The sequence below is a fragment of the Sander vitreus genome, chromosome 12 (genome assembly GCF_031162955.1).
Source record: "Sander vitreus isolate 19-12246 chromosome 12, sanVit1, whole genome shotgun sequence".
NCBI lineage: Eukaryota > Metazoa > Chordata > Actinopteri > Perciformes > Percidae > Sander > Sander vitreus.
In genome coordinates, this window is record NC_135866.1 from 18,934,413 (window position 1) to 18,947,523 (window position 13,111).

General features: G+C 41.7%; 2 protein-coding genes across 5 annotated transcripts in view; both read left to right on the plus strand.

The window, feature by feature from the left end:
• The window catches only part of epb41l3b (erythrocyte membrane protein band 4.1-like 3b), a 44,132-nt gene extending 35,711 nt beyond the window's left edge, over positions 1–8,421 (plus strand). For 2 of the 4 annotated variants that reach the window (XM_078264299.1, XM_078264301.1), the window contains 6 exons: positions 834–911; positions 2,481–2,564; positions 3,008–3,106; positions 3,650–3,730; positions 4,083–4,198; positions 7,353–8,421. In XM_078264299.1, the coding sequence (XP_078120425.1) occupies positions 834–911; positions 2,481–2,564; positions 3,008–3,106; positions 3,650–3,730; positions 4,083–4,193 (453 nt within the window). In that variant the 3' untranslated portion in view covers positions 4,194–4,198; positions 7,353–8,421. Of the gene's footprint in view, positions 1–571; positions 605–833; positions 912–2,480; positions 2,565–3,007; positions 3,107–3,649; positions 3,731–4,082; positions 4,199–7,352 lie in introns of all 4 variants that reach the window. The other 2 variants (XM_078264302.1, XM_078264300.1) reach the window with 2 other exon arrangements.
• Positions 8,422–10,032: 1,611 nt separating this feature from the next.
• On the plus strand, positions 10,033–12,736 carry LOC144526686 (zinc finger and BTB domain-containing protein 14-like). The gene is made up of 2 exons (XM_078264303.1): positions 10,033–10,140; positions 10,743–12,736. The coding sequence occupies exon 2, from the start codon at positions 10,766–10,768 to the stop codon at positions 11,936–11,938; it is 1,173 nt and encodes a 390-aa protein (XP_078120429.1). The 5' UTR covers positions 10,033–10,140; positions 10,743–10,765; the 3' UTR covers positions 11,939–12,736.
• Positions 12,737–13,111: the final 375 nt, after the last annotated feature.

A 13,111-nucleotide genomic window follows, 5' to 3' on the forward strand; every position in this document is an offset into this window, starting at 1 on the left:
TCTTTTTTGATACAACTGTTTTGGGTTTGTTTTTGAGTTTGTTGACAGCTACAACAGCTCACCTTGAAAGAAATGGGGGCTCTAGCTAGCTCCTGTTTGTTTTCTACCGTTTTGCTCTGCTGCACCATTCCTTTCTTTCAGCTCTTCAGTTATCAGTTCCCTGAAAGCACTGACTTCATAGCCCTGGCTCAGTGCCACCGCTGCAGCTTTCCCCACCTCATCCTCCAAAATCCCCTGCTGCCTCCGTAACAAGTCAGGAAAAGAATTGTATGGGTCTACCTGAAAAGAGATTTTCACCCTTCTGAAGTTAGTTTTTCAAAAGCAGATTAGTGGAAATTTGCTGCTGGTGGATTCAGTGATCCCAAAACCGGATTTTCGTTTAAGGCTTTAGGTTCAAGCGGATTTAATGAGCTACAAAATGGTATTCCATACAATAATATTTACTTTTTCAACCTTTTATTTTTCCGCCCCGTCTCCCTTTGCTCTTTATCTGGTGTTCACTGTGACTTTTGACTTTCCTCTCTTGTCCTTTCTCTCTTTCTTGTGTCCGTCCATCCCCCTGTCCTATCAGTCTACGCTGGGATGGGTTTCCTCTTCTGAAAAGGTGACCACTCCTCTCTGGTCCTCACAGATTTAAAAAAAAAATGGTTTTCGTGTAACTAAAACCTTAATTGTCTTACAAATAAATTATGCCTATTATAGTCTAAAAATGTGTAACCCACATAACCATTTCTCTCTATTAGGTGTGATGTGAAGCCGCCCTCTACTGAGTGGATTTTTTTTGTCACGGTGAAGCAAAAACATCATCTAATGGTACAATTTATCATTCACAGGCATCAGCTGAACCGGAGGAGAAGGCGGTTGTTGCCACGGAGACAGAGGCAGCACCAGTGGAGTCGACAGGGCCAACGGTGAATATCCAAACCACAGAGGCTGCAAAGACCGAGCCAGTGCACACTGCAGCCGAGCTCGCAGTCAGAACTATGTCAGCAGATTATGTATTTGTGTTACAAGAGGATATTAGTGGCAATACTTTAGGAAATCCACCAGCAACATCTGGTATTCCTGGCATTGCACCATCTTTAGATCAACTTCAACCATGTGCATCTGTAGAGCTGGTAGCAGAAAAACAGCCAGTAGCAACACATTCAGGGTCAGATGAGAGCCTGTCTGGCAGTAGCACTTCGCCGGGGTCTGCAGTGCTGACCTTAGCAGCAGAAAAAGGAAATGAGGAAGTAATAGATGAGAAGGGAGAGGATGCCGGTGTGAAGGGGGGGGCTTTGATGTCACAACACGAAAATTATGGTTTCAGATTGACTGTTGCTCCTGCTTACATCAGAGATTATAAAAAGGAAGAGAAGCTGCCGTCAACGGAGGAGGAACACGAGACGGGAGGAGCGGCAGAGAGTTGTTTGCAGGCTTTGGAAGAGGATTTAGCCGATTGTAAAAACGCAGGGGAGAGAAAGCACACAGAAGTAGATGGCAAGAGAGTCCAGTTCTCCAACGAAGTGCAGTATTTTGTGGAACAAGAGTTCCCCACAGAGTTAGAAAATGGTATTGAGGAGGTGGATGAAGAGATAGATGAGTGTTCACTTGCAGAGGGCGAAGGACAAAAGAGCTTTTCAGACATCTTGAAACTTTTGCCCTCTGAAAAAGAGAAATGCTACTATGCACAGATGGACAGCTCAAACAAAGAAATGGAGAGAACAGAGGAGGAAGAGACGGATGGGAAGAAGGAAGAACTGGACCAGGAGTTTAATGTGGAAGAGCAGAATTTGAAACTGGCAGAAGATGTTGTGGCATCAGAAGAAGTGACGGAAGAAGAAATGGACAAAGCTGAAGTGCTGAAAAAAGAAGCGATTGAGGAACAAGACCAAAAGTGTAGCCCACACCAAGTGACTCTGACTGAACCCCTTACTTCAGACACCTTGCTTACCCCCCCGCCTCCAGCCACGTCTCAGTCGGAGGTAACCCTACATCAGCTGCGCTGGCCTTAGCCTTGGGCCCTGTAACCTCACCTCCACCCTCCTCTCCTGCCGACACAATCTGCCACTAATAATCAAGGGCAAAACTCCACCAAAAGCATGGATATGAGTCTAACGTCACAGTTTGTTGCTGAGCAGATCAAGGGGACCTTTTTAACATGATGTGGCGCACACACTTGATCGAAACCTTGTGATTTGCATTCTGCAGTATCCGCTCCATCACTAGACTCTAATGTGTGACTGCATGCTCGTTTAGAGATTTAAGCCCCTCAATCACAGCCTTTGGCTTAGTTTATTAGCATTTATTTGTGTCAATTGAATTTTACGTACAACTGTGTGGAGCTATTTTAAGAACAAAGGCCGTTAACAGTGAACACCTACAGCAATTTGTTTCAAACATGACAGATAATTGAATTAGAGCACATATGGTTTTGGTACTGCTGTACTCCCTCTGCATGCATTTATTTGTGCCCATTTGTCCTTTTTGTCCATTAGAGTCTTGACGCGGTGGAGGTGGGAACCAAAGAGATGCCTGTAGTCCACACAGAGACAAAAACTATCACCTATGAGTCTGCAGAGGTACAAACATTGACATTACCTCCATTTTACATCCTGCACCAATTTAAGAGAGATTATTAGCATTAATTACTTGTATACACACTGTGAATTGGCATTTATTTAGAGTTTTCTTTTTTTAGTCCAGCTGATGAATGTGAGGTTCAGTATTTACACATCTGTATAGCTGTTTTTCTCTCCGCTACCTCCTGAGGGAATTTGTCTGGCTAAATGCTTCACCAATTAGCAACTAACTTTTATTGTTTTCCATTTCATGCTGAGCAGATGGTACATAATATTATATAAATATTTATCTGGCCATCACCAAATGACGGACAAAGTTAACCACTAGCTGGTGAACATTTTTGTAGCTTTTAGCATCCAATTAAATAAAGCTATTGTAGTTTTTACTTTACTTTACAAATATAAAATGCAATTTCCAAATGGAGGGTTTTGCTTATCACCAGGCTGACACTAATGGAGACGTAGACCCCGGGGTGTTGCTGAGTGCTCAGACCATCACCTCGGAAACCTCCAGCACCACGACAACCACACACATCACAAAGGTCATGGTTCATCTGTTGTCCCTTTTGGTCTCAATACTTGAGGCCTCAAACACGACTGCAGCCTTTGCATGCCTGCTGTAGCATTTCTTTACTGCAGAATTTAAAGCTTTAGTGCGTAGTTTCTGCCACCCACATGAGGAATTCTAAGTAATAACAAAACTGTCGGCGCGTCCACGTGATACAAGTCCCCACGCCCCTTTTAAAACCGAAAGATCTTAAAATGTCCTTTGTTTTTGTCTTAGAAGATTAAGAAAATATTCACATTTTAGAAGCTGGAACCAGTGTTTTGTCATGTCTAAATGTTGTCATTTTTGCTTTAAAAAAAATGGTTTAAACCATGAATCAGTTACCAAAATGTTCATCTTCTGTCAATCAGCCATAATTCTGTTTTTACGTTTCCCCAGGATTTAGACTGAAAAGAAAAGGGTACTTTTAAATAAATAAATAAAAAAAACTATAGTGTGATTAAAAAACTTAATTTAAAACTTAAACTTCTATCTTTTTGTGTTTGCATTGATTTTAAAGTCCTCTCTCTGTTCTCAGACGGTGAAAGGAGGAATATCGGAGACGAGAATTGAGAAAAGGATCGTCATCACAGGAGATACAGACATCGACCACGATCAGGTCTCTGAGTTTTCATACCGTTTCTCATTTATTCTCCACTATCCTCAGTTGTTTTCTTTTGTCTGTAAAGTCAATGAATGGATTTGAGCAATGAACTTGTAAAAAAGTAAAATGCTAGTGACCCCTCAGGACCTTATCTTGTACTTTGCGGGCATAGTACAGCAACATTTAAAAAAAATATATTAACTCATGATGTGACATTAACAAATACTGGAAGTATGACAAATGTAACTAAACGTGGCTTCCTTGTTGGCATATTGACTCACAATCAAACATCCCCACTCCCTCCCTGCCTTCCCCGTTTTCTGTCTCCCCCTGGTGTTCCCTCCTGGTACTGCACTCCTGTATATAGGCTCTGGCTCAGGCCATAAAGGAGGCTAAAGAACAGCATCCTGACATGTCAGTGACCAAAGTAGTGGTACATAAAGAGACAGAGATCACGCCAGAGGATGGGGAGGACTGACCCAGGTAAGACAACAAGGTCCCAGTCCTGGTCCCAGCCCTGTCCGTTTTAGTCTAGTCTGGTTTTGATTTGGTCGGTCTGGGCTTTTTAAACTGGTCTCCATTTTTGGGCATGCTGCTTTTCCCATCAGCACTTCTTCTCACCAGTACAGACAGCCCTGCTTCTGTAGCACTTACAGCTAATGCATCATGCTGTTGTCATTTCAACTCCACTCCCCCTGCAGGGAAAAGGTCAGCAGATGCGTGTGTCTGCACACAGACCGGATATTATAGTCTTAACTAGTAATGACAAGGCTTAAAAACCTTTACTGTGAGTCCTGGCAGTCTCATGCGATCTCTTGTAATTTGACTGCAACAGTCCCCCCCCCCCCCCCCCCCCCCCCCCCCCCCCCCCCCCCCTCTGCTGGACAGAAACACACTTCCATTTTTTTTCATGAGACAGAGCTGTTGTGTGTACTGAAAAACAAGTTAGGTTGTTACCTGCATGCCGTGCACTATTCTGTAAAAACATTGAGTATACATTGTTTTGTCTAAATTGTGCCGCCTCACAAAGGGGCAGTGATGAGTGATTAAATACCGGCTGAACCGGCTTCTGCTTCTCAAAGCACTCAGTCTGTATCTGCAAACAAACCCGTATCGAATGAAATCTGATCTTAGGTGAACACAGACGTGCTTTAGTCTATTTTCAACTCTGTTCTTACAAGACCAATCATATGCGCTAACCCTCCTTATATATTACATGTACACTACACTCATGTACACTAGAATATATTTATATATAATATAATAATAGTATAATATTCTGCAAATAAAAGGTCAATAAATTAAGTTTACATTGGCTGTTATCCAACAATGCTAGCCTAAGTATAATTTACTCATTAATACATAAAAAAAGAAGAATAGTTTTGCACTTCACAGCAGTCTATATAGAAATGTTCACGCATGAGGTGAATCCCTGACATCTTGAAACCGTGTCTCTAGGACACTTGTTTAAAACAATACGTGGCATACTGCTCCTTTCAGTTACAATCTTCCTTTCTGTGTGGGGGGAATAAATAGGTCATCAGTACTTGTGGCAGTGTTTCTGCAAACTTCATAAATGCAGCCATTTGTGTTCCGACTTGTCCGCTGGCAGTGTTGTGAGGATTATTTCAGGTGTGGAGCTGCGTGAGGGAACCTCTCACTCTATTGCACCCACAGCATGCCGTTATAACCTCTCCAACTTCTCTCTCAAGCATTTAGAATCTGGAATTGTCCAGTTCATTCTAATTCACATTTTGGCTCTGAAGCTTGTTATTCCGCTAGCTTTTCACTGAATCCATCCCAAGACGTGCATGTCTACTTGTGTGACTCAGCAGAAGGGAATGCTTGGCTTTGTTTCTGCTGCCTTGCCCTCAGCTGTGTGTGTGTGTGTGTGTGTGTGTGTGTGTGTGTGTGTGTGTGTGTGTGTGTGTCTCTGTGTGTCTCTGTGTGTCTCTGTGTGTCTCTGTGTCCGGCTGTGTTTCTGAGTAGCACTATTAACATGTTACTAAATGTTTTTCTCTGGTCTTTTGGATGCTCGTCTCTTACCACTGTAGATACACACAGAGTGTTGGGACTAAACGGTGTCAGACATATTTGGAGTAGCATTGTACACAGTTAAAATTGAACAAGGTGTTACTTTGAAAACACACACACAGCGCGATATGGACCAGTGTGAGCTCCAGTTCAAATCCTTCACAATTAAAACTCGTCACCAGCTCACCACTTCTTTTTACCAAATTCACCGGTCATCTGGCCTTCATCAGGCTGGTGGTTTCCTCATACTGTTACTAATATTCAGCATAAATAAATACCATGTATACTATATAGAACTTCATTCACAACATCCCCATCTTTAAAAAAAGATGTCTGACATATAAATGACCATTAATAAAGAACATATCATATCACAATCATCTTTTCAGAATGTTCTTTATATAAATACCATCTTTCATTTTAGCTCATGAATGGGTAAAAATGTTAAATATCAGGTGGGGGGGCAGGGGGTAATCAGTAGTTTTTATTGTTTTTTTTAACAGGAAGAAAAGACAACACGACAAATAGCCATTAACACAAGGCTATAGGAAAACCGAGACAAGATACACAGATTGGACAATCATATAAAATGATATTGATAAACAAATCTGACCGACTTGGTAAAAGAAAATTAACAGTAGACAATAACTAAATAATTAAATAATAAAAACATACATTACTTATACAAACAAACATACATACAAACAAACAAACAAAGTGTCACATACCACTTTTCAATGTAATTAGGAATGGAGCTGAAATGTTGTACAGTTGTGTTAGGGACCTTTGATAAAGGAGATGTAACTGCCCCACTCAGCACTGTATTTCTCTACCTGATTGGTCAGTCTGAAGGAAAGGCCCTAAATATCAGCTTGTTTAAATATGAGGAAACATTTATTCTTTCAGTCACATCATTCAGTATATTATAATTCCTTGCATCAATTCACATTTATGAATAACCCTAACTAATCTCAAAGTTCATCTGTTTCAACTTAACACATCCATCCCATGAACTAAATGTCTCATTGTTCTCAAACAAATCCTGTAATTTTGCTTAAAGCGCTGCTTTACAAATCCAGAATGCCTCTTGTCTTAAGGAGCAATATCTCTAAATCTCCCCCCCCTCCCCCCTCTATGATGAAGACCAGATAGCAGATTTGTTTTTGTTTTTAAAAAGCATGGGGTACTGGAGGATAGTTGTGTGACATGTTATAAATTGAATGGACTAAAATAAAAATTCAAACCGCATCACTACAGATAAGTGTGATGGTTTTCTACGTTTGTTCCTCAGCTGTGACACCACCAGCCTTAGTGACACATTGCTTGTGGTCACACTCAAAATGGGTAGTAAAAAAGTTGAGCCATTGGGAGCTTTGTTTGTAAGTTTAGTTATAGCCAGAAAGTACCCAAGAAGCCTGTGTGTATCTATGTTGTGTGGGCATTTTTCTAACTGTGCGTCAGTGCATCTATTTTATGGTGGTAACTGCCATAACCTTTTATCAAGCTCATTTTCGGTCTTTGGCAGGGTGCACAGTGGCGCTAAAGGTTCATTTGTGATTAAATATACAGGATGTACTAACTGCCGTTTCCTCTGTTCTTCCAGGAGTAACACTGAGGGCTGTTTTCTGTTCAACCACCTAGAATCCAACATCCAGAACGCCACATATTACTCCGGGACTCTCAGAAGATTAGAAAGGCTCCTACTCTCCAAATGCTGCAGCTAGTCGCAACCATTACCTGCAAAATAAATAAATGCATCTTGCATGAGAAGGACGCAATGTTGCATTATCAAACAAATGGCAAGATTATACTGAAAACTGTACGATTTTAAAAATGGTTCTCGATCCACCTGCACGCCGAATCCCTGTGTGCAGCAAGCAAACGGTTTGCTTTCACTGCCTTATGACTTTGATGCATTTTTATGATTATTGAGAATAATTATTGTAGCAACGTTTTATTTATGAAACAAAGCCATCACTCCAGAAACTTAAATCGCTGTAGGCTGTATATGTTAGGAAGCATACACTATTTAACCTTGCTGTAGAAGTGCCAACCTCATTTGCAGCATTGCCTCACTCACTCCAACAAGCCGATGAATTTCCGTCAGGTATGCCAACACAGAAATCACTACAGCGCAGTTCTGTACAAATCAAAGCTTTCCTAGGATAATAGAAATGTATCTTTCACAGTTGATTTTTGTCACGTCCACTCGAATTGCATTTCCCTTTTCATGATCATTTCAGTATTTTATCGTTTCCTCATCAATTGATTCCACCAAGAAGGTCTGTTTTGGCAAACGCCAAGGTATCAGGATTTCTGTGCAAGAAATAAGATTTGTACGTGCCTGTGCAGGCTTTGAATGTTCTCCAGGGTAGATGGTCGGCTGCAGCACAAGTCCCAGGTTTGTGTGACTGTGATGCAAAGGGCTCAGACTGCCGAGCTCTGCCCAATTTAGCCAAGAGAGATCTGTCAAACACCCCACCCTCCCACCACCCTAGACATGTCAACTGTATGCCTCCCTCATCTGTTCAACTGTATCTGAATAACCTATCTGAGTATTGTCCGTGTACAGCCATGTTTTCCTCAAAATGGTGAAATAAAAGTGGCAAATGCATTTGTTTTTATTTGCTGTTTTCTTCTCAAATAATAAAATTTTGACCACAGTAGTGAAACTTGTGTCACCGTTGGACCCATTGATTGAGATCTTTTAACACTGAGATGTTGAGTCGGTGTAAAAACCTGTCAAAGTTCTGAGTGATAATTCAGATAAGGGCTTAAACTATGATTGTGCTCAATTAAATAAGACACTAGTGATCCCATGGAATCATATCACAATAACATACAAATGATGTATCCAGCTATGTGATACTGAGCCCTTCAATAGATTGAATTAAAATCTTAAATATGCCTAATATATAAATTGGGAGGTCATCGTGTCGTTTTTTTTTTTCATTTGTCATACTTCATTAAAATATATGGGTTCAAGGTTACACAACCTGAGCTATGAGAGCCAAAACAGATTTCATAACCTCAGGTACTGAAATAACCTGATGGACGACGTGGGATTATTAAAATCCTTAAATTTAAACATTGGTTTGAAAAAAATAAATAGGCCTATATTAATGGGAGGGGGTTGCATTTGTAAGTTTTAGTCGATCTATTATTCATTAAACCAAATGCTCGAAACACTTAATTGTCCTGTTTAAAAAAGAGCCCTCGGGGTAATTAAGACAGGGTTTTTACAGCTATAGGTAATTATGTTGAACTCACACAAGCGTTTAAAGCTCCGCACGCTGTGTGTACGTGCGTGTGAGCCAGAGAGAAACAAAAGGTAAGAGCTCTCACTCGGCTTCTGTTGCTGGGTGCGAGGGCGACACAAAAAGGAGGGCCAGTTGATCTTTTTCGATTTGCAGTTCTACAATATCTCTTAAACCCTTTTTATTTAGGCTACTCAGCACTGTGTGACTAAATGGAGCTCAACTGTATTGATCTGATAATTATGTAAATAAGCAAAGGCTACATTTTAAAATAAAAAGAAGACAAAGATTTTCCTTTGCTCTAACCATATGTTTTACAATAATTGTCTTATTTTATTTTGTCATGGACCTTTGGAAATTTTATAACAGTTATTTTATAATAGTTATACAGATGCATGAGCATGCTATTTAGACAGCTATTTAAAAAAAAAATACAGAAAAAAGGACAGATGGACAAGTGACATTTGCAATTAGATGTCCCTTAAGAGGACTGTAACAGCCTATTTATAGGCCTACATGTCAATGACAGAACAAGCTCATAATTAAATCATTCAAATTAGGCTAGATCATTAAAATGCAGTAGGCTAGTCCAGTTTGTAGGCTACATTAGTGTATGAGTATACTGCAAAAAGTTCAAGAATCAAACCTGTGCTCGTGTTGCCAGACCAGTGTCAATCAAATCTTATCCACTACCCACATATGAAGCGCATTAGCTGAGTTTTTAAGTTTTTAACTTTTAATAGTAAATAGTGCCATGTTTCTGTTTAAAAATGAAGAGCTGAACAGTTTTGTGTAGGAGTGTGTCCCGTAAATCACATTGCATATCAGTTTTTCGATTTCAAATACGTGTATTAGGCTATAGACAGACACTGACAAAGCTGTTCAATTGTTTTTGGTCAAAACATTGAGGAAGATATTCAGTGCTCGGACAGAGCCGCGCGGAGTGAGTCATCTTCTCAAACATAGATGATCTTTGTGGAGTACCCGCTCCGGTGCTGTAGGTGGCGGCAGAACAACGCTCCGTTTCCTGTGAGACCAACAGTAACAACAAGAGGAGGAAGAGGAAAAACGACAGCTCTGGATCGTCGTCGACTACCTTGCGTGACAACACAGGGATCGCGTTCAGGGCTTCGGGTATTAAGATTTCTTATTTTCTCTTTGTTGCTTCGGACGGCGAACACACGGCTAAAAAAACCGCCGTGTGTTTTCCTGTTCGTTGCCGTGTTCCCCGCTGTTTGTGAACTGCTTTAAAGACACCAGAAACATGTCAATGGAGGCTTGCTGACCAAAATGGCTGGGCGCAGTGAAATGTGAAATAGTCAGGTTATCCTATCTGCACGCAACGCGATTGTCACGCGAACAAAGCGGCTAAATTGCACTACTTATGTTAAGAAAGTGTATTTGTTTTTTTGTTTGTTAGCGTGTATATATAATTGTATTAGTATTACTGCGGCTTTTATTGCTCTCGGGCCTATCGTGTGTGGTTTTTTTCCCCAAAATTGTGCATGGTTGATTTAGCTACTTTTGTTAACTCCTCTGCATTTTTGACGGTCATCTGTAAACAAATGCAAGTTATTCTTATAATCGTGTGTGCATGTTTGTTCCTATATGCAACCTGTATGTATAATCATAAGAAGCATGCAAATAGAGCGCCACCCCTCAGCTTTGCAGGTTATATATGCCCGATTTATTGTGCAAAGCAAAATATCTGACTTTTCACTGTTTTTCCTCTGCAGGTTGCTCTAAATTGACGTGCAACATGTCTGATTTACTGAGATATATCGACTATGACCACAAAGCCACCTTTCTAAAGATGCTCAACCAGCAGAGGATGGAAGGTGAGCACTGTGATGTGGTGGTGGTCGTGGAAAACATAGAGTTCAGGGCTCACCGCTGTGTCCTGGCAGCCTGCAGCAACTACTTCAAAAAGCTTTTCAAGAAACAGAGCGACGAGGACAACTCCATCGTGGAGTTGGACTTCATCCGCTCTGATATCTTTGAAGAGGTGCTGAATTACATGTACACAGCCAGGCTCGCTGTGAGGAAGAAGGACATCAATATGATGATGTCATCCGGCCAGATCCTGGGGATCAACTTCCTGGATAACCTGTGCACCCAGAAACGTGAGCTGACCAACATGAAGACCCGGGAGAACCAGGCTCCTGGGGACCACGGGATGCGAGCTCAGGACGCCATCCTGAAGGAGTTGGCCATGGAGGAAGTGAGGAAGAACAGCTTCTATGATCAGGGGATGGATGGTATGGGCCCCGGGGGCTCACACGTGTCTCAGCCGCACAACTACAACACCAACATGAGCAAAGATCCTCACAGCCATGGCTGGGGCTCCTCTTCCTCCAGCGATATGAAGCTGGAGTACCTGCTGTACGGCCACCGCGACCACGGCTCCTGCCAGAGCTCAGGTGCCAAGCCCATGGACCACAACGCCAAAAAGGAGCGGCTGCTTACCGCCAACCGGCCCTACGCCTGTGAGCACTGCCCCAAAGCCTTCACCACTGCCGCCCATCTCAAGGAGCACCTGAAAATCCACTCCGGCTTCAAGCCTCACCGTTGCGTTGTGTGTGGCAAGGCCTTCATCAGGGGCCCCGACCTGAAGAGGCACGAGAGGGTCCACAGCAACGAGCGGCCCTTTGGGTGCCAAATCTGCGAAAAGGCTTTCAAGCACAAGTCTCACCTGAAAGACCACGAACGGCAGCACCGGGGCGAGCGGCCATTCAACTGTGGCTCCTGCGAAAAAGCCTTCATCAAAGCGTCGGATCTGAAGCGCCACTGGAACACCATGCACAGTGGCAACCCCCGCAGACAGATGACCCTGTCTCCTGCGGCCTCCCAGCACGGCCAGGCAGAGGCCACCGACCAGAGAGACTGGAAAATGGAGACCGGGCCACATTCGCACAACTCTGGGGACTGTTAAACCTGCAAACGCACCAAAACACACTCTTACTGACATACAGATGCACATACATCCACAGCAGTCACTTAAAAACATGTATACACACTGACACAACACAACCCTGTGACAGGCTGGCGGCCTGACATCACATGGACAATGATCGGAGTGAGTAACGAGATCACAGCATGTTCATAAGACTGTGGGGCTGTATTATTATTATTATTATTATTATTCTAAAGAGTTATGTCAAAACGATGTTTTCTTTCCACCTGTAAAATCATGTAAATGTTTAGTTCACTCTACATATATTTTTCACAAAGCATCGTTGCTATCTAGACTGAGGGTTCTCATTACATTATTCTCTTTTACTTTTATGGGATATGTAACATTTAAATGTTTGTTTAACCTTTACTGAATTTTATGGAGATAAAAGAGAGAAACAGAATGGGGGGGAGATTTTTCTGCATAACATTTGTTGCATTGAGTATATTCATGTGGATGTTTTTAATGGATGTGTTTAGTTGTATTGATTGATATTACACTGTAATAAGTAAGATTCACCATTTTGCATTTGATGCAGATGATACCAAAGTCTTGGGCATTTGACGGATTGTCTTTAAAGGCTGTCCTGCCCAAGCAACCGGCCAACTAGATTTACTGTTATACAGTATAACTGTCATCCAGCTATCAACTGTTAATGATAGATGTCTGTATATACTGGAGCTTAGTTTGTTGCACAATTAGAGTACACAATAATGAATTATGCACATATAACATTGTCCTACTCCTACACTTTGACAATAAACACCATTTGCTGTGTTTTATTGTCTTTGCAAAGTTTCGTTTTTGTTGTTGAGAGCTCAGTGAGCAGGATTTGTATCCTGCAGACTCACTTTTTATCAGTGGAAGTGTGTGTGCCACACCCAAAACAACCTGAAAGCACCTGAAAACATGGTTTCAGATCCTAAACTTTCCTCTGTTATGTTGAAAATGTGGCATGATACAAGCAACAGCCAAAGTTTATTAAAAAACAAGTGTGTTCTGTGGAGATGACAGGTGTTCAGAGATAACAAAGTCTTCTGCAGTTTCAGAAGTTAAAGTGGTCAAATGTTGAGGTATTTGGTTTGTTACGTTTGTAGTGAAAAGCTTTTTGGACGTTAATTTCCCCACCTTTCAGCTCACAATTATCTACCT

Coding starts and splice junctions, on each gene's coding strand:
- LOC144526686 (XM_078264303.1), top strand. CDS start 10,766: ATGTCTGATTTACTGAGATATATCGACTATGACCACAAAGCCACCTTT.